This window comes from Pediculus humanus, genomic scaffold, assembly GCF_000006295.1.
Source record: "Pediculus humanus corporis 1103172108212 genomic scaffold, whole genome shotgun sequence".
Taxonomy (NCBI): Eukaryota; Metazoa; Arthropoda; class Insecta; order Psocodea; family Pediculidae; genus Pediculus; species Pediculus humanus.
In genome coordinates this window covers 25,001-51,625 of record NW_002987782.1, presented here as the reverse complement: position 1 = coordinate 51,625, position 26,625 = coordinate 25,001, and the positions used below count along the sequence as shown (strand labels likewise).

Below are 26,625 nucleotides of genomic sequence, written 5' to 3'. Positions count from 1 at the left end.
GTCGTCGGTTTACCGGTTTGATTATTCACAATTTGCCCACCTGTCGTACAAACAGAGAAATTTATCATTATTATTTTTACAATTTTCCTGTTTTTCTTGTGGGGACGGGTGGAAGGGAGAGGGAATGGGATTTCATCATTACCCCTCCCTCCCCTCCCCTCCCCTTTTTGTTCGGTTAAGAGAGATGGAACATAAAAACATCAAAACCTACCACTCCATGTTTTCTACCGTTTCCACACATCCTTTTTTTAGTCTACCTCAACAACAACTACTCTTTCTCTACTTTAACTTTCAACCTCTCTGTCTCTCTCTCTCTCTCTCACACTCACACATGTTTTGTTGTCTTGTACGTACCGTTACCACCACCACCACCACCACTACCGGTAGCGTTTGAATTGGTGCTCGGAGGAGTTGTCGCGGTGTTTGTCGCGGTCGTCGAAGAGTGAGGAGCGGTTGTCGTCGTCGTCGCGGCGGCGGCGACCTGTTGATTTCCACTTTCTGACGGTGTTCGACTGTGTTGCTGACGATTTTTTTTAGGACGTCTTCGACGTTTCTGAACCCCTTCGACACTCGATACCGATTCTAGGGTAATAACATTATCAAAGACCATCAACTACTATATTTGTAAATCAAATCAACTAATTTCTTTTTTTTTTCTTTTTTTTACTGCCTGTACTTTTTTATTTTTTATTTTCTTTTGTTGGCATCCCTTTTAAATAAATTTAAGTAAAAAACAAAAAAAAAAAAAAATTCAAAATCTGTTTTTTGTTTTCCCCCAAATATTTATTTGTCTATAAAAAAAAAAAAAAATAAAAATAAAATAAATATTTTTAAAAAATTAAATCTCGAGTTCTTAATAATGATAATAATAATTAAATTATCGTTAAATATTAATTTTTATCATCAATAAAAAATCAAAAACCATTTCGTTATTTAAAAACAAAAAGCAGTCGACAATTATTATTAATTTTTTTTTTTTTTTTTTTTTTTGCAAATTTTAATAAAGCCACATGAAAGTAAAATTTTTTTTTTCATTTTGGGTTAGTTGATGGTCGTTGAAAGGAAAACAGGAGATTTGACAATCAATCAATCAATCAATCACGCGAAATCCAAAGCAAAAAGGGGAGAGGGATGGGGGGAACAAACCAATCCCAACGACGTTTCCCGCGTTTTTTTTTTTTCCGATTCGTTAATGGCAAGCAAATGCTCCCTCCGAAATTTATCAACTATTAAAATAATTTCTTATTACAAAAAAAAAAAAAGGAAAATATGACAAAAGTTACCTTATTATTATTATTATTATTTTTCTTCTCACGTCATCATCACCGTACAAAGGTCAACCGTCGCAGTGGAATTATTATTTTCCGGATGACAAACATTATGCTATAGTCATGCTTTTTGTTTACACTGCCACCACTTTAACTAGGGCTACTACTACTGCTACTACAACTACTACTACTACTACCACTACCTATGATATAACGTTTTGTGATTCTTACCCTGATCGACGCTGGATACATCGTGGTTGTCTGCGACGACGCCTTCTTCGTCGTTCGGACGACGCCTATCCCGTCTCGGTCTCATTCCTCCCTTTGAGTCGTCACCCCGAGGATTTCGAACGTTGTTTTCCTCCCTCGAACTCCTTCTCTCGTTTCCAGATCTTCCACCGAAATGCTGACGTTGTTGAGATGGATGAACTCTTTCATCTGCATTGTCGGGCGTCGTATGACGCGGACCTAAAAAAATAAAAAAAAATTTATTGATATTGAAAACTTTTCTTTTTTAAAGTATTTCCGTTAAGGGAAAAAGTCAATCGGACGATAGTTAATTAATATCAAATAGACGGTTTTTTTTTTTTATTACCCCTCAATTAATGAATGAATGAATGAATGAATGAATGTAAGTGCCTTTGCCAAATCAAAAAAAAAAAAAAAAAAAAAGTAATCAATAGGGTTGATACGACTCTCTTTCATTCCATTTACAATCGTTCTTTTTCTTTTTTTTTTTTTTTTTAAATAAACAAAAACAAAAACAACAAAAACAATAACAATAACAACAACAACGATTAAAAACAAAGCAGAAAAACATTTTTTTTTTTTTGTTTTTGTTTTGCAATGTAAACACGAAATAAATTTCTTCTGACACTGGCATATACAAGTTAAAAGCGAAAGGGTGAGCGGTTACATAAATACAATTTACATCCGCACAAAAAACATTAAAACTAATTTTCCATTTTCTATTTTCCCACTTGAAAATTGTTTTTTCGTTATTATCATTATCATTATTATTATTTTGTTCTATATATATATATAATTAATTTCATTACAAAAAAAAAATAATTTCTATCACATAATAGTAATAATAATAATTTCATTTCCTTAAATTTTTTTGGGGTTTTTCATTAATTAATTTTTATTTATTATCTATCGGCATTTTATCAATTATCATTATCATTATTATTATTATTATTATTATTATTATTATTATTATAACTAATATTTATTGATTAATAAATAATAACTAATTTCAAATTAATCTTTTGAACCATTTTTTTTTTTGCAAGCATTCCCTTTCAGCTTTTAGCCCCAGCCAAGCACTTTTTTTTAAATTTCCACGTAATAATAATAATAATAATAATATGTAGTAATAATAATAATATATAGTAATAATAATATTAATATATAGTAATAATAATAATTCATCCTCTAATCACTCTTTTATCTCGACTATATTGAAAACATTGAAGTAATCGACGCGATTTTTATTTTTATTATTATTATTATTATTATTTCTTAAATTTAAATTACAAAACATTTATTTATAATATTCAATTGATATGCTACTAAGTTTTGTTTTGTTTTTTCAATTAAAACATAAATTAACAAAGTTGAAAGGTCAATCAAACGTTTTTCAACGAAAGTATTTTTTTTTTTTTTTTTTTGTTTTTGAACGTTATTTTGATATCTTATTAATCAAATTAAATAATCAATCAATCAATCGTTTTTTTTTCCCCATTCGTATTTAAACGATAATTAGAATGTTATCAATGTAATTAATAATAATAATAATTATAATATAACATATTAATAATAGCTTTTCGTTAAAAACTAAAACAAAAAAATTTTTTCTTAAAAAAAAAAAATATCTGCAAGTTTTTTCTGCCTACCAAAAAAACAAGTTTGACACAAGCTTGCCCATAAAATAATACTAATTTTTTTTTCTTTTTTTTTTTTTTGCAGAGAGTAATAAATTACATGATTTAATTACTAAATACATTAATAAACCTTACAAGAATTTTTTTAACACAACTTAAAATAAAATTTAACCTTTAATTTAAAATTAAATTTTTTTAATCGAATTGAATTTTATTCGAAAGTGAAACAAATTTATCTTTTTTTTCGGTTTAAAATGCAACAATTTAAAAAAAAAAAAAAAAAAAAACAACGTTGATGTGTCGAATCGTTCAATTACCCCTTTTAAAATCAAAAATCTTTTAAAAGTCTTAAATAAATATGGCGTCGTTTTTTTTTAAATATTATTTTCATGTGCACCTCATAAATTTTATGTATGCCTTGTACTCTTTTTTTTTTGCCTTTCCCTTCCGCTTTTAACATTATTATTTATAAACAAATTTATTCCAATGTAAAACAAGAGTCATTTATAGAGGATGAATTCTTAAAACTACTTATTAATTATATCTAAAAAATTTTCATTTCGTTTTTAAATTTAAACTGAATTATATCTATTCGATACAAAGTAATAAGAAAAAAAAAAAAAAAAAAAAAAGAACAATAATAATTCGTCACAAACAAACAAACAAACAATAATTCTCCTAATGTTACAATTTTAGGTTTCTTCATTCACTCATATCAATCATTCTACAGTCGTCTCATCAGAAACATTTTGCGCTATCAAAAAAAAGAACAACAGCAACAACAACAACAACAACAACAGCAACATAATCACGAAGTTTAATTATGGGTAATAATGACTAGAACCCGAGTAATTTCTAGTGGGGGGGTTTAAAAAAACCCCTGGCAAAATATTGGAAGACAACGCTTCTTTTTTTTTTTTTTTTTTTTCTTTTTTTTTTTTTTGTTTTATTTATTTTGTCTTTTTTTTTTGTTTGTTTTTGTTTTTGTTTTTTTTTTGTTTTTTTTATAAATTGAAAAAAGAATTGAACTAAAGATCGTAGAACGATTGCACTTAAAGACACACATTTGATAATCATGTAGTAAAATTGTGAGGAACTCTTTGAAAAGATTTCATCACTTTAAATCTGACCCTCCGCCCCCCTTTCCTCGTCCGCTCCCCCTCCCCGTTCTCCCATTATTTGACCCTCCTCTACCCCGACCGGATTGGGGTCCTTTTTTATTGTCAACGTTATTGAAATAATCAGGGACGTTAGATGGATTACCGGAATTAAAGCGAGATTCTCCTGAATGTCGCCCCCCTGGTCCCCCTCGACCTCGGCTAGGCCCACGACCCCTCATTTGTCCTCCTCTTCCTCGACCGCTTCCCGAATCCATATCCGAATTGTAACCTCTGAAATTAAAAGTTTTTTATAATATATTTCAGTTTTCCTCAAAACAAAACAAAACCTAAATCGACCCAATTTGAAAATTTATAAATTTCGTACCTATCGTTGCGTCTTTGTATTGGAAAGTTCTGTACCGAACCCATGTTGGTGCCGTGAATGCTTCTCAACTGTTGATCGATATCCTGTTTTTCCTGACGCAAAGCTTCGACATCTCTTAAATGAGCCAGATGGTATTCCAACAAAACTTTCGCGTTTGATATGCTCTCAACGGTTCCGACAAAAACAAAAGGAACTTGCCCTTCCTCGCGAGGAATAGTTGGTTGTGGTTCATTATCACCTTCTATTTTTACACGTACCTGATAACATATCATTATTTTATTTTAGGACTTACAATAAATCCTTTATCCTTCGGTATATCCCCGTTGAAAAAATTACTTACAACGCCACTTTTATCCACTATTTCTTGTATTATACGGCCATTTTTACCAATAACTTTACCGACTAGTACTCTCGGTACTTTAATTGATTCTTCACTGTACTCCAACATACCTCTTGCTTTCTTAACCGCATCATTTGTCTAAAGTAAAATTAAAAAAGTAAAAGTAAAATAAATACAAATAAGCAAATTTAAATTTTCGCAAGAAATAATCCATCAACTCTGCGTCTCATTACTTACTTCACCATATATTTTAAAGGTACAAGAATTTTCTTCTAATTCAATATTTGTTATTCCATCTACTTTACGAGCTTGTTGAATATTTGTACCGTGTGCACCAATAGCAAGGCCCATTAAATCTTCACGAACGGAAAATTCATCAGTGTAGCTAAAAAAATAAGTGGTAAGTAAATAAAAATCCTTGAAAAAAGGGAACGCATTTGCAAGAGTGTGTAAATCATCATCATCATCATTACCCTCCGATGGTATGCAATTTAGTAGTTTCTAGTTGACGAGCTGCCTCTTCCGTTCGTTTTAAAAGAAGAAGTTTTTGACCCAAATTCCTAAAGTGCATTTCTTGAAGCATACCGGCTAATTTTTTTGAATTTTCACTCCGAGATATTACACTGAGAACTCCTCTTTCTGGCACGTATCGGCAAATACTAGCTCCAATCACTTTTTGCAATTCCTTATGTGCATTATCCATTTTTGCACTGTTGAAAAATATAATCGAATCAGTTGTTTATTAAGAAGCGATTATTGCAAACAAAAAAAATCAAGTAAAGCAACATACTATTCTCTTAATTCTTCTGGGACCTCTATCTCAAATTTGTAAAATGTATTTTTATCTATTGTGGAGTTAAGATTTTTTGGTCTAAGGCGTTCGATTGCCACAATTTCGGTATAAGTGCTTTCTCCATCCTTATATTCGACTACATATATTTCCCCCTTGCTCATTTTAATAGTGGCAGTCCACCAACCGCAAGCCTCAGCTTCATTCGCCCTCGAGTACACTTCTACTTTCTGATCTTCAACAAATTCCACCTTTCCAATGACTGGTGCTGGTGGAAGTCTAACTTGGGAAAAAGGAAACTTTGATTCTGGCTGCCAGCTGAAAATATTTAAGGATCACGATAATGCAAAGAAAAAAGAAAAAAAATGATGCAATACTGATTAAAATTAAATTTGCTAAAAAAAAAAGTTTAACTTACTCATTTTCAAAGGCAACTGAAACTTCATTATCAAATACATCAGTGACATAGGCCTAAAAAAGAAAATTATTTAAGAAAACTATTCATATTTAATAATACATTATTTATGCCCGACCACACACACACAAACACATACATATATATATATACATATAAAACTTAATTCTAATTATAATTTCAAGGTATTTAAATTTTCATATTTTTATAAATCAAGTAAATATAAAATTTAAATATTTTGTTTAAATCAAGTTTTTAACATGAAAATTTTTTGTATGAAATAAAGGTTAAAAAAATAATCAGAGAAGTAAAATTACAATTACAAAAATAAAAAGCAGGAAAGCAAATTATACATGCATTATTTTTGTAGTAGTAGCAGTAGTATATTTAACAATTTTATGATTTGTTCATTAAGAAATGATATATTACTTTCATAAATGGTAAATCATAAGTAAAAAAAAAAAAAAAAGAAATAACTATAACTTAAAATTCAGAAATAAACGCACTGGAAATATTTTGCATTATTCTAAATTAATTGCAAGTTAAATATACATGACTAATCCTGATGGTTTTAAGAAAAAAAACTTTTCATTCATGAAAAAATAAAATTTCTTAGTAGTTAATATGCCAGGTATTATAAGGCATCCATAAAGTAAATTTTAAATCCGCACAATAAAAATTGTCGAAGGTCGAGCACTAATCCGTGAACACTTTCACTCAAGATGAGCTTATATTTATAAATATTAATGTGTAAAAGGCAACTATTAAAGGCACATGGGGAAAAATCACGCCCTGTCAAAAGACATGGCGTCCATAGCCGCGTTGAATCATGGGGAACACAAAATGAATATATATTACCGAAATGCCGATGTAAATCAACTTGAAATCAATAAAAACCCGAGGAATAACTTAATTTACGTTTCACTTAAATTACAATACTAAAAACTCTGTACTTGAGAATAAAATTACCTTGTAACATGCTCCATTTTCGCCGAAAACTTCCACAGCAAGTTCTTCCATTTTGATTTTTGGCCGATAAAAAAAAATTTGGGCCGAGATATATGTCGCCCTTTATTAACTTACGGTTGGAACTTAGAGACTAGTGGTGAAACCTTGTTTGAGTTCTAAGAACTACAATATTTACGAAAATTTTACTTTTTCCCTTAGCTAAACGTAAGTAATTATATTATAAAAATATAAATCCTTCTTCAACAAAAGCACGGTCAACTTTTCTAAAACCACGTTGTTAACTCTCTAAGAAAATTATTTAAAACGTTCCATATAAAAAAATATTCTTTTGCTTTCAAATAAATGAATATCAAATAACGCATTCGTAAGTTTCGAATGATGCAAAGCTAATTATATATATTTTTGGAAAAAAAAAAAAAGTTTTTTTTAAAAACTGTATCCCAAAACTAATAATGTGAAATTGTTAAAAAAAAAAAAAAAAAAAAAAAATACATAGAGAATTAATGTATTATAACTTTTTTTCTTTTTCCTTTTTAGATTTTGAAGTTTTAATTGAAAGACATGAAATCATAAGTTCAATTTTAAATGTTTCCAATATTCAATTTACATTTATTTATTAGCATTAAAGTAAATTGATTTATAAATAAAAATTTGAAATTTTTTAAAATCGGGCAACATTTCAAATATTGGGATCATATTACTAAGTTAGTAACTTGCTAAAGCAAGTAAAGCAGACTACTAAAGTTTACGCGGTAAAAATTTGAAATTTGGGTGAAATTAATTTTTTTTCTTCGCCTAATTTACTTTTTTAAATGTCGTTTTGTGTTAAAATGTATAATTATTTGTAAATAAAATGAATTTAAGTGCAGATCAACGGAAAAAAATAGAAGAAAATAGAGCAGCGGCTTTATTGAAAAAAAAACAATTTAATCAAAAAACAAATTCAATACTGACTTCTAACCTTACTTCATCCTCGAACAAAATTAACGAAAATATTAATAAAAATAAAATCACAAATAATTTCTTTAAAAAAAATGTCGAAAAACAAGAAACGCCGTATGTAAACGTAACTTTTTCGGCTATAAATGAAGATAGATTTATTGCTGATATGAATTATCATGCACCTAGCATTGAAGTTTTTAAAACTATTCCAGGAAAATTGTATGGTACTTGTTGATTGACAAAAATTTATTTATTTTCAGTTAAAAAATAACCTTTGACCCTTTTCATTTATGCTGATATTTTCGTTTACAGATTCAGTATTAAAAAAATGGACATTTCCACTTTCTGAACATTCAAATTTGACATCAAAATTAAGAAATTTAAAACCTGAAGTTATAGTTAATGCCATTCCAGATAATGTTTTTAAAACTCTTTGTGCACCCGATGAACCTGAAGAAGTTGATTGGTCAAGAATTGATAAAAATTTAAGAGATAGTCTTATGCCTTTTCAAGTGGAAGGTGTCAGGTAAAATTTATCTTTTTTTTTTGTAAAAGTTTCTCGATTATTAAAACATATGTACATTACATTACATTTCCAGATTTGGAATTAAGAAAAATGGAAGATGCTTGATAGCTGATGATATGGGTCTTGGTAAAACTATACAGAGTTTAGGAATTGCATGTTACTTTAAGAATAATTGGCCTTTGTTAATAATTTGTCCATCATCGATGAGATTTCCTTGGCAAGAAGCTATTAAAACATTTATGCCAAATATCAATCCGACAATTTCAGTTTTAATTTCTGGCAAGGATTCAATATATAATGAAGATATTATCATTACATCATATGATATAATGAAAATTTGTTATGAAAATATAAGGAAAAAAAAATTTGGAGTCGTTATTTTTGTAAGTTAATAATAATAATAAATTAACTTATTAATACTTTTATTAAAATGAATTTTTTATTTTATCATGTTACAGGATGAATCTCATGCATTAAAAAATAATAAAAGTGCCAGAACTCAAGTAGCTCTTCAACTTTGCAAAAATATCAGTCGAGTTATTTTACTTAGCGGAACTCCAGCTTTGTCAAGGCCTCTAGAATTGTATTCTCAAATATCCGCCATAGATCCTCTTATATTTCCAAATTTCTACGATTTTGGCATTCGTTATTGCAATGGGAAAAAAGATAAATTTGGATGGAATTTCACAGGCTCTTCAAATTTAGAAGAATTAGAAATTTTTTTAAAAAAAAGAATTATGGTGAGAAGACTGAAATCTGAAGTGTTGGCTCAATTACCTTCGAAAATAAGAAAAATTGTAATATTAAATCCTAACATGGTGAAATCTGTTTCAAAAAAAATGAGACAAATGGAGTCACAGTTTGAAAGTCAAAAAGGCGTGGAAAAACAAAGTACATTAATTTCATATTATTCCATTACTGGAAATGCTAAATTATCAGCTGTTTGCGAATATATCGGAGATAAATTAGAAAATAGTAATAAATTTTTGGTTTTTGCTCATCACTCGAATGTTTTGGATGGAATTTGTGATTTATTGAATAATAAAAAAGTTGATTACATAAGAATAGATGGAACAGTGAGTAGTGAAAATAGGCAAATAAAATGTCAAGAATTTCAAAGTAATCCAAATTGTAAGGTAGCTGTACTTAGTTTAAAAGCTGCCAATACAGGATTAACACTTACAGAAGCTCAATTAGTCATATTTGCAGAGTTATATTGGAATCCTGGTGTGAGTATATCATCAATTTTTTTTTTTTTTTTAATTTTTGTCTAAGACTCCTTGTAAGTATCTTAAAATTTTTATATTTTTCAGGAACTAATTCAAGCAGAAGATAGAGCTCATAGAATCGGTCAAAGAGATAGTGTTTTAGTAGAATACTTAATTGCCAAAGGTACAGCAGATGATCATTTGTGGTCTTTGGTTCAATTAAAATTAAATATTCTTAACAAAGTTGGTTTAAGCAAAGACGACTTTAAAAATACTGATACTGAAAAACTTGAAAATAAAAATCAGCTCACCATTACTTCTATGTTTGCGAATAGTATAGAAGAAAAGATTGAAGAAAATAATGATATTGTAAATGAAATGAAAGATGATGATATATTTGAAAATATAGACTTGGATGAAATTGAAAGTGAATATTTGATAAGTAGTAAAAGGCAAAAAATGAATTCATAGTATATTAAAAGACTGGTTTGTAATATAAAATTTAAAAGACTATATTGTCGTCGAACAAAATAAATTTTTGAAAAAAAAAAAAAAAAAAAAAACAAAAGTTATCATTGTATTTTAAACAAGTTTGTTTGTTATGATTGATTGAAATTTTTTTGTGCATTATTGTTAGATTAATAATGAATTTTCTTACAACTATTTAATTTTAAAAACTGTCATATAAAATAAATATAATTTTTAAAGTTAACGGTTTTATTTAAGTTGGTAATATAAACTTGTAAATTCTAATTCCACGAAATTTCAAACTAAGTTTCAATGGCGTTTATAGAAAATCGAGTGGATCCTATTGGAGCTGCGTTAAACGCTATCAAAGTTCTTAGATCTAATGTAGGTCAAATATTTGAAACATTAGGTAATGGATTAAGAGCAGACCATGGAGAAGAAGGCAAAGAAACAAAATTTTTATTAGAATTACAAGATTTATTAAATACGGTAAATTCAAACGTAAGAGATGTAGAAACAACAGTTGCAAGTCTTACACCGCCTCCTCCTGGGTTTTTTAGTTTAGGTAATTCGGCTTACCTAAATCAAGAATGTACTCAGGAAAGGCAAGCCTTATATGGTCAATTAGTTTTAAGTTACAAATGGACGGATAAAATTAGGGAATACAGTACAAGAGCTGTATCTTTATTAAGCCAAAATTCTCTTAAACGTTCATATATTTCCAGCAGTAATAAAAGAAGAAGAACTCAGACGAGTAGTCATAATGTACCTCCACAGTAATGTTACTTTTTTTATTTTTTTTTTTAAACAAACTTATTAGGCCACATAAAATGAAACTATTTGTTTCTTTCTAGAACTGTAGAGAGTGTGGTTGCTACAATAGATAGACTCTTCAGCGATATGACTGTTAATGTATCACGCCCTTTTGGAACGCATGCTGTTTTGCAAATTACATTAAGTAGAGTTTTAAAAGCTGTCGTTGCTTTTAAAGGATTAATGATTGAATGGGTTGTGGTTAGAGGTTATATGGAATCAATGGATTTGTGGACTGAATCAAGGCATAAAGTATTTCGAAAAGTTACAGAAAATTCACATGCGGCAATGTTACACTTTTATTCACCAACATTACCTGAACTAGCAGTTAGATCGTTTATGGTAAATTTTAATAAAGTTAACATTATTTATTTATAACTATTGACATTATCAAATTTCCTAAAACTTTATTTTTATTTCATTTTAGACATGGTTTCATAGTTTTAATACTTTATTTAGTGAGCCTTGTAAAAGATGTGGTAATCATTTGCATAATGCTTTACCACCAACTTGGAGAGATTTTAGAACTCTAGAACCGTTTCACGAGGAGTGTAAGCCATAAAAAAAAATTTTTATGACTTAAACTGAAATAATTAAAATTTAAACTAAATATTTTTTTATAACTTATATTAAATTTTACATGTGTAATAAGTTAATTGTAAACAATATACAGTGTAATTTATTTAAAAATAATATATTTTATTACATAAAAGTATATTTACAAAACAAATTTTCTTTGTACAGACCTGTCATTACTGATAAACTTATAAACAAGTAGAAAAAAACTGTATTATCAATTATGGTTATACAATTAAGAAAATATAAATTATTTTACATAATCAAAAAATATTAAACTAATAAAAAATTCAATTTATTATTGACGTCAAAATTTTAAAAAAAAAGTTTCGTTAATATATATTTGAAATTAGTTTACAAAACTAACCTCAACTTATTATGTATAAAAAAAATCTTAAATTCTTCTGACACGAAAATTTTATATACATTTTAATAAAATTATGAATACGAATTTTAGTGAACAATTTATTAATAGTAAAATATTAGCTTGTTATTTTAAAGTTTTGTGTAAAAATTTTTTACCACCCAGCAAAACAATAAGTACTTCACTTAATTTCAAGAGAGCGAAATCAAATTTTAAAGTTACAAATTTTTTGGCGCAGGTTAAAAGACTTATAGGAGAAAATAAATGTGATAAAGAAAGTTTTAAAATAGATGTATTAGCGGGTAATCAATTGGAAATACTTCATTTGGAAACTATATGGTATTTGGAAATTTACGGTATAATTTCAATTCATGATTTTCTTAAACATCAAGAAAAAGAAAAGGATGATGAAGTTATTCAACATATTTGTTCAAAATTATTGTCTTCAATAATTATTTCTCAATCGAATCAATCAGTTCTTAAAAAAAAATTAATTATGGATTATATTCATTCAATATTCTTTCATTCGAAAAATGTAAAGGATGATGAAAAAGAATGGAAATATTCTTTTTACAATTCGATTACACAATTAATCATTTCAAATCTTAAAATACAATATAATATGATATTGGAAGATCATATATTTACAAACAATAACTTAAATTTTGTCTATTTGATGGAGATTTTAAAAGAAGCCGAATTAAATTCTGATCAAATTAATTTGTTTCTTCAAAATGTTTTAGAACAAATATTGTTGGGCTCACCTCAAGTAATGAAAAATGTTTTCGAGGTGCAAGAGTTTAGAAAATCAAAATTTAAAAATGATGAAATCAATGAAATATTTTCAGCGATAATTTCAAATGTTGAAATTGATAACATATTTATCCAATTAAAATATTTTCTAATAAAAAATCCTTCGATAATTAACTGGAACAATGTTCTTCCTTTAATTACATGTCTGGGAACATCATGTAAAGAAGGATGGAGGGAAATTAAAACAATTTGCAACTTTCTTATTTATGAATCGTTTAAAATAATGGATAATAAGTTGCTTTCATTTGCTTTTTTAATAAGTAGGCAGTGTTGTTTTGAAAAACCTAAAAATTATTTCTCTAGTTATTCTCAATGGTTTAAATCATCATTTTCTAACGAATCATCAAGTCCTATAGATTCTAATGAAAAATGTATTTTTTTTTTCAATTTTTTAAATGATTTATTGCCGAATGATTCTGTTAATTATTCAAAAGTTCATTTGAATAGAGTGCCATGGGTACCGAGTGATTGTAAAGAAATACTTTTAGAGTATTTGTCAACAGTTGAGTCTCATTTAAATAATTTAAATGTATCAACTGAATTAGGATTTTGTGATAATGTCACAGACAAAAGTGCTGCAGTTTTCGATGTAGAAAATGTTATCGAGTATTTTATTAAAACGAATACAATTTTAAAGTCAGTTTTTGAAACTTCTATGTTTAGAAAAAATTATTTCGAACAGAAATTTTTAGTCGAGTTATTGTCAAAATATGAAGGGAAAACTTCTGCAAGGCACAAAGTTATAATGAAATTAAATTCTTCTAAAAAAATACCAAAATATTTATTTCAACAGTATGAGAAACTCAAAAAAAAAAAACAATAGTACAAATAAACGTTGCTATTCAGTTTTTTTTGATTTCATCAATTAAAAAATTTCCTTTTCATAAAATTTTCATTCGAATTAAGAAAAATAAATAAATAAGGTAAAAAGTTAATAAATCAATTTTTACAAATTATAAAAAGGTTGTTACTTAGAAATTTTATTTCTATTATAATTATTAATGAAAATAATAAATCATATTAAAGTAAGAGTCGAGAGAAAGTGCCGCCAAAAATTTTTTGAATTTAATGAACATTTATCAATGAGCGTCGAAGAAATTTAAAATTTCAAAAAGGCGGTGGTTTCATACATCGTGTTAGATATAGAAATTATGGAAGTTGCCGTCAGATTATATTGTTACTAGTTGAATTATTATTATTATAGTTTTTTAAATTTTATTATATAATAAATGAAGATATTTAAAATGAAATTTAAAATTTTATAAAAATATTATTAATACTTATGTTTATGTTTTTTTTTAAATGGAAGAGTTACGCTTTACCGAAACAGAACAGAGATATTTTGGAGACCTGTTTCTGTTGTGCTGCGATACAGAAAATACTGGGAAGGTACCTTTATTTAAAGCAACAGAATTATTTCTTACTTCAAAGGTGCCATCGGATGTAATAAAAGAGGTAGTCGACTATTCTCCTTAATATAATATTAATTAGGAAATTTGACAAATAATTACAGTTAATTATTTAAATTAAAGTTTTTTTTAAAATTACTTTGCTTTTACAATTTTGACATTGATATCATTACTTTTCACATTAATAATTTTTAAAAAGTTTATGTTTAAGTTTTATAATTATTATAATATTTTTTTGCTTTATATTGTACTTGTATTTTTTCAGATCACTGAAATTTGTTCTGGTGGAAAACCTGGTTATTTTGGTCGTAAGCAATTTTACACCGCATTAAAATTAATAGCAGCTTCTCAAGCTGGCATTTCTCTTCATCATCCCGATTTGTTTAACGCCATAGATGATTTACCTTTGCCAAAATTTTTGTGGTCAAATTATGATATTAAAACGAATAAGTCAAATCCTGATAGTCCTGATTTAATTCAGTTAGCTGATTCAAATGCAATAAAATATATTAGCAATGAGAGACTAAATAGTAGTGAGGAAGAGGGAGAATTAGATGAAGAAAATAATAAAAACAACAAATCTCCTCATGCCAGAAGACTTTCTGTCGAAGCATCAAGTACTGCTAGTGATTCTCCTACTCCGACCAATAGTGTTCAAGAAAAAAGTTGGGCTACATCAGAAACATGGTTGGGTATAGGTAAATTTCTTTTTCTTTTTTTTTTTTCTTATGAACTTAAAAATTGTATATCATTCTAAGAAATATTTTTTATTTTCGAATGTATCCTGTTAATTTATTATTTAATAATTTTTAAGTTTCAGAAGAGCAAAGACAATTATTGGGAACGGAAGAAGAATCTTCTGATAAACATAGTAGTGACGATGAAGCAGACAAAGAACTTTGGACAATAACCAATGAGCAAAAAGAGTATTATACAGCACAATTTCGTTCTTTACAACCTGATCCCTCTGGACTGTTAGCAGGGTCTACTGCCAGATTATTTTTTGAAAAGTCCAGACTTCCAGTTCACGAACTTAGAAAAATATGGTAAAGAGTAAATCTTTATTTTCTTCTCGATGATATTTAAAAAAAAAAATTGCAAAAGGTTTATAATTTTTTTTTAAATGTTTATAAATTACCAGGCAGTTATCGGATGTTACTAAAGATGGAGCATTAACATTAGAAGAATTTAATGTTGCTATGCATTTGGTAGTTTTAAGACGAAACAATATTCCACTTCCCAATACACTCCCCCCTTCATTGATTCCTGCCAATTCTTCTTCGATTGTTGTTCAACCTCCTCAACCTCCTCCTCGTGAAGAAAATTCACCTGGTCAATCTTCAGTATCATCGGAATCTCATGGAAACAAACAGGTTTGATTTAATTCGACTTATTTTTAATTTTCTTTTTGGTTGTATTTAAATTTTTTAAGGATATAAATGTTTTTGTTGCGCAGTGGACAAAGTTTGTCGACTCTCCCACGAGTTCAATATCATCTCCCGGACCAAAACCAGTAAATTTTGATTTTCACAAGTCGGCCGTCGAGCAAGATCCTAAAATATTTCATCCAGTGCCTGTTCGAGTTACCCCCGAAGCTGCTGCGAACTTTATCGGCGGTGAAAACGATTGTTGCAAATCTCCCAGGTATGAAATGTTAAAAAATTCTACCTAAGATTTGCGATTACTTTTTTAAAATGTATCAAATTGATTTCAGGAGGTTGGAATATGAGAATACGGTTGTTAACGATTGTAATTTTTACGGTACGAAAAAAAATTCTGGAAGTAACGTGTCACAAGATAATTCTGAGATTAGACCCATCCAAAGGCCGCAACCTAGAAAACCAGCAGCTCCGGGACCTGGAGCCATTCCTCCACCGCCTCAGCAGCAAATAGAAGACGGACATTCGGGTAAGTAATGATAATGTATAAATTTTGAGTTTATTTATATATTTTTTTTTGTGAAGCATGAGCGTTAAAATAAATAAATAAAAATATGAATTAAAATTGTATTATTTTTCAGGACCCACCAGTTTGCCAATGTGTATAAATAATCACGGAGGTCCTAAAAAAGAACCGCCTCCTCCACCTCCGCCACGTCCTTATAGAACGCACACTAGAAGTTCATCACTAGATTTAAATAAACTTGGAAAATCGATTATATTAAATGCTCCTCCAGCAGTTCCCCCCAGAACGTCTCCATCATCCGTAAGTTTTTTTTTTTTATGCGTGTACGTACGCAATTCGTCATCGAATGTTTGTTTGTTTGAAAACCAAAAAAAAACAAAAAAATTATTTGCAGACATCGCCAAAAAAATTAATAGATCAACGTAGCGAAGACGACGTGATCACATTGATTGAACAAAATATACCATTTGCGGATTTTTCAAAGTTTTCCGGGAGCGGAGACAAGGAAGTAGACGACGAAGAATTACATAACGCCGAAGAGTTACCAAGAATGCACGGTGCTTTTCAAATTTACAGAAAACAGACGAGTAAGTAGTTAAACAATTATTGGGTTGGCCAATAAGTAACTGCGGATTTTCCACCAACGGATAGTTTGTCCATTTTTTTGAGTACGTTTACGTTTTTGTACAGACATGAACTTTTGATATGTTATTACTTGGTTCTTTCTGTAACATTTGGTACCAAAATTTCATTCAAATCTTAAATAGTGCGCGAGCAAAAGACATTCAAACATGGGGAGCCAAAGCGAACGAGCATTTCCTCCACATTTTCCTTTTTTATTTTTGAAAGGGTGTCAATGCTTCACAAGTTCATAAAAAGTTGTGGGCTGTGTAGGGGGATGAAGCCTTAATAGAAGGGCAGTGTCAAAACTGGTTTGCGAAATTCCGTTCTGGAGATTTTTCTTTGCAAAATGAGGAGTGCTCCGGGCGCCAATTGGAGGTTAAAGATGAGCAAATAAAGGCCCTCATTGATTATGATCGGCATGGTTCGACTAAGGACATTGTAAAGAAGCTAGATGTGTCACATACGTGCGTCAAAAACCGTCTGCGGCGTCTTGGGTGCCAAAAAAAGCTTGATGCGTTACTTTGGGGAGCGTAAGACAACTTGGTCTTTGGGATATGCTTGTTAAACGCAATGCGAATGACCCTTTTTTGAAAGATTGGTCACCGAAGATGAAAAGTAGGTTGTTTATGATGACTTTTTGAGAAAAAGATTCTGGTCTAGGCAAGGAAACAGGCACCAACAACTTCTAAGGCTGACATTCACCAAAAAAAGGTATTGTTATCATTTTGGTGGGATTACAAAGGCATAGTCAACTTTGAGCTGCTGCTAGGAAGTCAGACCATAAATTCAGAGGTTTACATTCGACAATTGACAAATTTAAATGATACCATCCAAGAAAAACGACCGGAACTAGCCAATAGCAAAGGAATTGTCTTTCATTACCATAATGCCAGGCCCTCCCCATCTTTAGCCACTGGACAAAAACTACTGGAGCTAGGCTGGGATGTTTTGCTGCACCCTCTATATAGTCCGAAACTAGCTCCAAATAATTATCATTTTTTCTGATCCCTAAAAAATTTTTTAAACAGACAAAAATTCCAAAACGACAATGAGGTCAATCGTACTGCATTGGACCAGTTTTTTGCTCCTAAAACTAAAGAGTTTTATGAAACATGGGAAAATGATACTACCCGAAAAATGTCAAAAGGTCACCAATAATAACGGACATAATATAATAGATAAAAATAATTTTGTATAATTAATAAATGGCTTTTTGTTTTCTTAAAAAATTCCTAATTACCTTTTTGCCAACCCAATAAAAGGAAAAAAAAAAAAACCATGTTATCATCATCATTAATTAATATTATTATTATTATTATTTACAGAATGCGAAAGTAGTCCACCGGGGACGACAGTTTCGAAAAAATTGGGAGATGCAAAAAGACTCGAAGAACACAACAGCGTGTTAACGAGAATGTGTTACGAACTCAGTCAAGAATTGTTACAAGTTCAAGAAGAAAGAAACGCTTTACAGTTAAAACTGGAACAATTGCAATCCAGATACAATTCATAAATAAAATAAATAAATAAATAAAAAGAAAAAAAAAATTAATTAAATAATTATAAAAAAATGTTAAATCTTTAAATATATTTATTTTCAAAAGTATAATAAAAAAGTTTATTAATTAATCAATCAATCCGTCAATCAATCAATCAATCCAATTTCCTTAAGAAAAGAAAGAAATAATAATAATAAAACATATAAGTAAAATTAATGTACGTATATGTACTATATATATGTACAAGAAAAAAAAATTTTTTTCCCCGTAAAAATTTTGAAATTTTTAAAAATTTGTATCAGAAAATGATAATATTTAGGAGGTCTCGAATTTTTCATGAAAAAAAAATTTTTTTCTCTTTTTGTAAAATTTTGAAATTTTTAAATGTTTTGCATTAGAAAATGATAATTATTAAAAGGTTCGGAGGTGAAATAAATAAATAGACAATTTTTAATTTATTTAATATTATTTATTGATATTATTTTAACATTATTATTATTATTATTATTATTATTATTACAACTTATCAATTGATATCAAATGAATAGGATGTTTTAATTTATTTACAATAGTATATACCACTGGTATTATAAACATATGTTTTTTTTTTTTTTTAATATAAATTTATGTACTCATAAATAAATAAATATTTATTATAATTTATTACTTTTGGCGCTGTTGCCGCTTCGACAACAACCGAATATAGAAAAATCCGCCATTTTTAATTTAAACGTTTCTAAATCCGCGGGTTTTTTTTTTTTTTTTTTTTACATTTTAACCGTCGTGAACGATTTTTTTTATTGTTATTATCATTATTATTACTCGAACAAATGATCATCGTTCACGTGTAATTTTATGAGTTACAAACAAACATCATCACATCATCATTCAAACGATTTCCCAAGTTGTTTCCTTCCCCTCACCCAAATTAATGGAAACTTTTATGGGGGAAGGGGGAGGGGGAAAACGTTTTTTTTCGTATTCCTTCCATTTTTTTTTTTTTTTTTTGTGAAAAACGTTTCATACGGCGGTTAACGTTTCGTTTCCGTGTAACATCCTTTGCTGTTTCCGGTATGAATGATTATGTTTGTGCTTGTAAAGTCTTTGAGCCGGAGGGGGCGGTGCGGGAGGATAATAATGAAGAGTCGGTTGACATTTAACGGGAGCTTGTTTGTATTGTCCCGTGGAACCCAATCTCCTAAACAGTCTTTTCCACGCTCTCATAACTTTCGGCGACCAAACCCAAATAATTGACGTGACGCCGACGACGAGGGACATGAATATCCGAAGTAGGAAAATCCAAATGCTAGGTTTAGGTTGAGGCCTCGTTCTTTCCGTCGACAACAACCAATCGTCTCTAAAATAATATTCGTATATCAAACTAGCCACGACGCACACGGCGGGTATCGTGTACAAAACACCGAAAACTCCCAATCTGAGTATGACGGCTTCATTTTTATCAGCTATTATATTGCTTTTTATGTCTCTTCTGACGATTGTTGGTTTTCTTCTCGACAGTGCGAGTAATCCGCACGCGAGAAGAGACGCTCCCAAAATTAAATACAGGAACTGTGGTACCAATACGAAGACTAGCAACGAACGAGTTCTTTGGTTACCGACGTAGCACGTTCCGGTTAATTCGTCAGCATCCACGTCTCGAAGTACCAAAACGGCTATCGTTTGTACTGCTGGCAATCCCCATCCGGCAAGATGAAATAATGATGAATGTTGTTGTATTCTTTCGTGAGCCCATCTCTTTGTTCCTGAGAGAAACCAAGCCACGGTTAAAACCACCCACCTGAAATGAAAAAAAAAAACAAACATAAAACGTTAATTCAATGAAATATCTTGTTTCCTCCTCTCCCCCCATCTCTCTCTCTCTCTCTCTTTCTCTCTCCCTTTCTCCCTACCCTAATCTATTCTCTTTCACGATTTATATATATATGGCGTCAGAAATGTTAACAAGATTCGAATGTGTAAATAGATAAAAAAAAAAAAAAAAAAAAAAATTTTTTTTGTAAAGATAATTAAAAAGGGTGGGTAAGAGATTTGTTCAAACAGCTTCTTTTTCATCATCACTTCATATATTTAACCTGTTACTGTTTTTCCTCTCAAAATTTTTTTTCCTTTTATCCCAAAAAATTTCCAAAATAAATGTGAGAAGAAATGTTTTGTTTAACTTAACATTTAGAAAGAACCATCATTTAAAAAAAAAAAAAAAGTAATCGAAAGTATCCAAAAACTAGGGGACCGGGAGTTAGTGGCGTGGAGCTACTTGGAGGCCGGGTGCAGCGGATGACTCTGATCGTGTAATTCGGATCCTGGTTGATGCGCATTTTAAAAAACGGTCGACGGGACACCCTGACCAAGTGTTTCCGCCAGCCGATGCGCGGCAGTTGAGAGCCGTTTTCCCCGATCACAGACGAAGAGTCAGACCTGTACCTTACCAACCTTCCGGGGAGAAAAAGAGTGTGGGACTCGGCACTTTTCTTTCAGGGTTCATCATCCTGCTCCGGGAAAACAGGGATGCGAGCGGATGGACAACGAGGAGATCTTCTTGCGGGGGATGAACGGGACACTCTTCTCGCGGGGGACCGACTCGTCTCCGGAAACTCGTCGTTCTCGGGGGGTGGTTCGCCACCCGTGACGATGACGACGACGTTGGAGTCCGCACCGGTCGGATTCTCGCTCTTCGGACTGCAAGAGTCAATTGGACGGCGGCAGGGGCGAAACGCGAACGGACTGCGGGGGATGTTTCGTCGGCCCGGCAACCTCGGAACTTCTTACCGCCTCCGGAAGCTCACTTCGTCTCTGCGGAAAGGCGGGAACGACGTGGCAGGTCGGTACCGTCTCCCGAGGCACGAGGGAGGAAAGGATTCGTCTCGGTACTCCAAGTCGGGCTCCGGGTCTCTTTCTGGATTACGTCGGGGGGAGATTCGTCCCGGCTTCGGTGCGTTGGCGTTCTTCGCGGCGGCCCGGGGTCTGGCAAACTTTCGGTCGTCGTGAAGTCGTCGGGGAGGAAACGGGGATTAACGCTATCTCATTTTAGAAGCAAATCTTCGGGATTTTCCAACACGGATGGCGGCGTGAACGCGAAACGGAAGGAGTCGGCGAGTTGGGCGGGAGTCGCGCCCCGTTCGGTTCGTCCGGGTCCGGAAGTTTGTTTTTCCCGCAGGGGAGGCGGAAACGGCGTGGCAGGTCGGAGTCGTCTCCCGAGGTATGAGGGAGGAAAGGATTCGTCCCGGTACTCCGAGTCGGGCTCCGAATCTCTTTCTCGATTAAAGTCGGGGGAGATTCGTCCCGGCTTCGGTGCGTCGGCATTCTTCACGGCGATCGGAGTCTGGCAAACTTCGTCGTTGAGGGGCGGAACGGGGATTAATGTTTCTGATTTTCAGGTTCATGTCTTCGATCTTTCTCCCGGACCGAGCAGCGGCAGGGGCGTGCAGGTGAAGGGAACGGGCGGGCCGGCCGAGAGTAGCAAACCCGTCCGTGTCGTCCGGTTCCGGAAGCTCGTGTCTCCTGCGGCGGAGGCGGGAGCGACGTGGCAGGTCGCGAACGTCTCCGCAAAGGTGAGGGTGAAGACGCGCGGCGGCGGCGGGCGCGAACCCGTTCTTTTCTTTCTTCTTGAGAGTCGGCGATCCCGGTCGATTTCTCTTCTGTCCCCCTTTCTATTCCCCACACCGTTAGGGAGGATGCGATCAAATAACTCTTCACTTTAATCTTTTTACCCTTTTCAGGTGGCATGGTAAGTCTCAATCTCCAGCCCCGATCGCATCCTCAGAAAACAGGCGAGTTTCCCGTCCAATTCCCCACGGCGAGGGACTGGAGGACACTCCCGAAAGGTGGTGCCGAACGTCCCGGGAGATGCGTTCTCATCTTCGAGGTGGAGACGGAACGGAGATTAGGGCGGATCTCCCCAAAAACAATCATGTGGAACGGCTAACGTTTTGACCTACCGGAGAGGGGAAACTGAAATGTAGGTTATACTCCCACGAGCGTCTCCCCCCTTTCCATACAGGTCACGCTATAGCGACATGCCCAGGAGTTTTAGTGGGTAGGGGTCCCCGTTTAGGCTTTCTTTCGATCCCAAACCGATCCCCACACTCCCTCTGTAGCAGGAGGGGTTGTGCGTAACTTGCATTTCTCCTGGGTCATCAAAAAAAAAAAGTATCCAAAAACTACAAAAAATATGGCAATGGCGGTGGCGGTGGCAATGATTATTATTATTATCAAACAGAGCATATCGTGATTAAGATATCATTCATATCAGTCACATTTACCCAAATGAAATATTAATTAACAAAAAAATAAAACACGTTACGCGACGCGTTTCTTTAACTCCTAATAAATTTTTTTAAAAAAAAAAGTTGAAAAACTCGATTCGTATCGACCTCGCCGGTAGATTTTTTTTTATTTATTTTAATAATTAATTAATTAATTATTAACTTACGTAACAAACAACGTCACGCTCTCACATACGACAAACAACAAACATTTTTCAGGTAATCGAACTGTTACAAACAAGCGACGATTTTTAATTTTTACATTTATAATTAAAAACTTATAATTAGTTATGTTACTATTATTATTATTATTACTCCTTTGTTGTCGTTGTTGTTGCTTTTAACGTAATGAAATTTTTTTTTAAAAACTAATAATTAACTGGGGAGAGAGGGAGAAAAAAATAATAATAATTTTTTTGTCGTGAGTTTTAAAAAAGAAAAAGAAAAAATTTTTTTTCGTTTGTTTTGTTAGTTTGTTTCGTTTGTTGTTTTTGGTATTCGGTTTAGTTTTTTTCTTCCCCCTTTTCGCTAATTAAATAATTTTAAAAATGGCGCCAGTGATTTAAAAAAAAAAAACATGGTAAAATATGTCGAGTCATTTTGTGCATTTTGACTTATTTCATCATCACGAACCATTTAAATTATACAATGACCGATCACGTGGTCGTGATGGTGATGGTGGTGGTGGTGGTGCTAGGCTTAAGAAACTAAATTTATTAGAGAGAGAGGGAGAGGGAGAAAGAGAGAGAGATAGGAGAGAGAGAGAGGCGAGAGAGAGAGAGAGAGAGAGAGAGAGAGACGAGAGAGAGAGAGAAGAGGGAAGAGAGAGAGAAAGTAAATTTAACCGTCGCAAAAGCGCAAAAAAAAAAATCGCCACGTAATTTCCAATTGCGTGAAAATAGAAATAATGATAATAACAATAATGATAATGATGATGATGATGATGATGATGATGATGATGATGATGGGAAGAAAAAGTTTTAATTAAAAATAATGACCATCGTGTTAAAAAAAAAAAAAAAACGACAAAAACAAAAAAATTATTTTTAAATGCAAATTATTATAAATAATAATAATAATAATGATTTCAAAGCCAAAAAAAATGTTAGAGACGGCCAAAGAATGTTCTGGAATGATTGACGAGATTAATTAATGAAAAAAAATTTTTTTAAAAATTTAAATTAAAAAAATCATTTTCATTTCAAATTGATTTGATTTCTTGTCTGACACGAATCCAAAAAAAAAAAAAAAACATTTCCAGGATTATCCAGATTTTACGAAATCGAATATATTTGTTACGTCATATTAATAATAATAATAATAATAATAATAATAATAATAATAATAATAATAATAATAATTTTTTAATTCGCTTTTCCCTTTAAATTTATTTATTAATTACCGTTCGATTATTTTCCGACTTTTTCTTCTTTATTATTATGGAAAAAAAACGTAAAAAATTTATAATGATAATAATGATAATGATAATGATAATAATGATAATGATAATAATAATGATAATGATAATATGAAAAGCTGTTCCGATCGAGATTAAAAAAAAATAAAATAAAATAAAAAAATGTTGACTCGTAAATTTAAACGCATTTCGTGTTTCAGGTTTTTTCAGGTTTTTTTTTTTTTGATTACTTAAAGAAATAAGAAAAAAATAAAAGAAAAAAGCAGACGACGAACAAAAAAAATAACGGTTCTTTTCTAAAACATAATAATAATAATAAGAGAGAAGAACCTTAATAAAATAATAATTAATTATTTATTTATTTATTTGTTATTAATCACCATCGTTACTTATTTAAATTTAATTAACGGATTTTTTTAAAATTTATCTACGATAATAATAATAATTAAATCGAAGCGATTGCCACGGGAAAAAATTTTTAATAACAAATTAAATATTTATTTATGTAAAAATAAATAAATAAATAAATAAATAAATAATGATGTGGAAATTCCCGAGTAGAAAAATAAAAAACACGAAATTTGTTTTTCAAAAATAAAAATAATAATAATAAATTAAGATTTGAAATGATTACGACAACGTGAATTGTTAAACCGCAGAATGTTAAAAAAAAAAAAAAAATTTAAATAAAATTTTCAAATGGCAAACAAACAAACAAACAAACAAACGAACAACAACAACAACAAGGAAAAAAAAAGTCTTATACGTTAAAATAAATCGATGTATTTTACCGTAAGTTAAATTACACGTTAACAGTCGATGAATCATGAAAAAATCCATGAAAATCAATTACCTTGCTTTATTATAATAGCACAAAACTAGATTCAATGAAACAACAACAACAACAACAACAAACAACAAACAACAAACTTCAATTTAATCCCTTTTTTTCGATACATTTTTTTTTCGTTTGTTTGTTTGTTTCTTTCTCGTTAGAAATCAAAAAAAAAAAAACAAAAAAAGGGTGAGTTAGATTATTTATCAATCATAATTTTTTTTTTTTTTGTTACGACGTGGTTTTAGAAAAGTTAATCGTGGCAGGTAGGGTTTCCCCCTCCCCCATCGTGAAAGGGTTGTAAAACGGTTATAAGAACTATTTTAAATTTTTATAATTTAAATCTTAATACAAACAACTTTTTTTTTTTTTTTTTTTTTTCAAACGAATATCATTTAATGCCACGTCACGTTTTCCCCCCTTCCTTTCCTTTCCTCTCACCCGCCCCCCCCCCGTAAACAAAACAAACCGCAAAAAAATTTTTTCTTTCTTATTTTAAATCGTAATTACACGAACAACATTCAGGATACATTTCCAAGTAAAAAATTACGTGGATTGTTTCGTAAAATTTTGTTTCGGTTCACGACACCCCTACCCCTCACCCCACCCCCCACCGAAATTTTTTTCTTTTTGAACCATTGAAAATAATATTAGAAACCTCCCCTCCCCCTGAAAAAAATAAAATACTTTTTACTTAACGCGAGGTTATTAATTTAAATAGTGTTAACTCTCACACGTGATTATCATCATCATCATCATCATCATCATTATTATTATTATTATTATTATTATTATCGTATCACTACGTGATAAAAGTTTCGTCATTTACGATAATAAACATTCTTAAATGATTTTCTTATTGATTGATTTTGCAATCGACAAATGTCAAAAAGGTTCAATTTAAATAAATAAATAAATAAATGGACGACGCGCGTTACGTTCACGTTTCACGTCTTCTGCTTACACGTGGATAACCTCGAATAAAAACAAATTCAAGGCTCGTCTTACAAACTCATCGTGAGTGTATTCGAATGACATGATTTAAAAATATTTTTCGAGCCTGGATCGTGTCCCACAATATGATACACGCCCCCCAAAATATGTGAAATGGTTTTTTTTTTTTTTTTTTTTTTTCGATGGTGGCAAGGGTGTATCCTATAAACAACCGCAAACGACGACATTTTAAATAATAATAATAATAATAATAATAAGCACTATTATTAAATAAATTAACAAGATTGTTTAATTTAAATAAATTTCCCAATTTCGATGCGGACGACATTATAAACAAAGCGCGAAAGAAAAAAAAAAAATAATAATAATAATAATAATAATAATCGCGCTCGGAGGCGCGTCACGACGCGCACGATGATAATGATAATGATAATAATGATGATAATTATTATAAGTCGTGAACACGATAATTTTTCACCTACGATTTATATATTAAAATCCGACAAAGTGTAATTTAAAAAAAATTTTTTTTTTTTTTTTTAATAAATAAATAAATACGTGAAATTATTATCATTATCATTATTAATATTATTTTTATTATTATTATTATTAAATCGTTTAAATCTTACGATAGATAAAAATTTACGATTTAAAATTTACAAGAAAAAAAAAAATAAGAAAAAGAAGAAGAAGAAGAAGGAAAGAAATTAAAAATGACAGAAAAATAAATAAACAAACAAACAAACAACCAACTAACAAACAAAACGAACAAACGATCCAACAACTTTCTTTTCATTTTAATTTAATGTCAAAATATTTTTTATTCGAATGTTTAA

The 26,625-nt window shown here is 30.9% G+C and overlaps 5 protein-coding genes across 5 annotated transcripts in view; 3 read left to right on the top strand and 2 right to left on the bottom strand.

Moving 5' to 3' along the window:
* Positions 1–4,268: 4,268 nt before the first annotated feature.
* Phum_PHUM440700 (uncharacterized protein) lies at positions 4,269–7,204 on the bottom strand (the record flags this gene model as incomplete). Its single annotated transcript, XM_002429540.1, has 8 exons — positions 4,269–4,545; positions 4,640–4,896; positions 4,980–5,117; positions 5,217–5,364; positions 5,453–5,689; positions 5,770–6,087; positions 6,188–6,240; positions 7,154–7,204. The coding sequence occupies 8 exons, from the start codon at positions 7,202–7,204 to the stop codon at positions 4,269–4,271; spliced, it is 1,479 nt and encodes a 492-aa protein (XP_002429585.1).
* Positions 7,205–8,006: 802 nt separating this feature from the next.
* Phum_PHUM440690 (uncharacterized protein) lies at positions 8,007–10,300 on the top strand (the record flags this gene model as incomplete). The annotated part of the gene is made up of 5 exons (XM_002429539.1): positions 8,007–8,319; positions 8,408–8,621; positions 8,695–9,004; positions 9,080–9,850; positions 9,935–10,300. The coding sequence occupies 5 exons, from the start codon at positions 8,007–8,009 to the stop codon at positions 10,298–10,300; spliced, it is 1,974 nt and encodes a 657-aa protein (XP_002429584.1).
* Positions 10,301–10,609: 309 nt separating this feature from the next.
* Positions 10,610–11,672, top strand: Phum_PHUM440680 (CRSP complex subunit, putative; the record flags this gene model as incomplete). Its single annotated transcript, XM_002429538.1, has 3 exons — positions 10,610–11,073; positions 11,152–11,452; positions 11,538–11,672. 3 exons carry the CDS (start codon positions 10,610–10,612, stop codon positions 11,670–11,672), a joined length of 900 nt encoding a protein of 299 aa, XP_002429583.1.
* Positions 11,673–12,126: 454 nt separating this feature from the next.
* Positions 12,127–16,772, top strand: Phum_PHUM440670 (RalBP1-associated Eps domain-containing protein, putative; the record flags this gene model as incomplete). The annotated part of the gene is made up of 10 exons (XM_002429537.1): positions 12,127–12,267; positions 12,289–13,602; positions 14,199–14,318; positions 14,538–14,970; positions 15,087–15,318; positions 15,414–15,645; positions 15,729–15,916; positions 15,987–16,180; positions 16,293–16,477; positions 16,572–16,772. The coding sequence occupies 10 exons, from the start codon at positions 12,127–12,129 to the stop codon at positions 16,770–16,772; spliced, it is 3,240 nt and encodes a 1,079-aa protein (XP_002429582.1).
* Positions 16,773–19,320: 2,548 nt separating this feature from the next.
* Positions 19,321–26,625, bottom strand: part of Phum_PHUM440660 (class D atypical G-protein coupled receptor GPRfz3, putative) — a gene marked incomplete at both ends in the record, with an annotated part of 26,965 nt that continues 19,660 nt past the window's right edge. The window contains one exon of the mRNA XM_002429536.1: positions 19,321–20,098. Within this exon, the coding sequence (XP_002429581.1) occupies positions 19,321–20,098 (778 nt within the window). The remainder of the gene's footprint in view (positions 20,099–26,625) is intronic.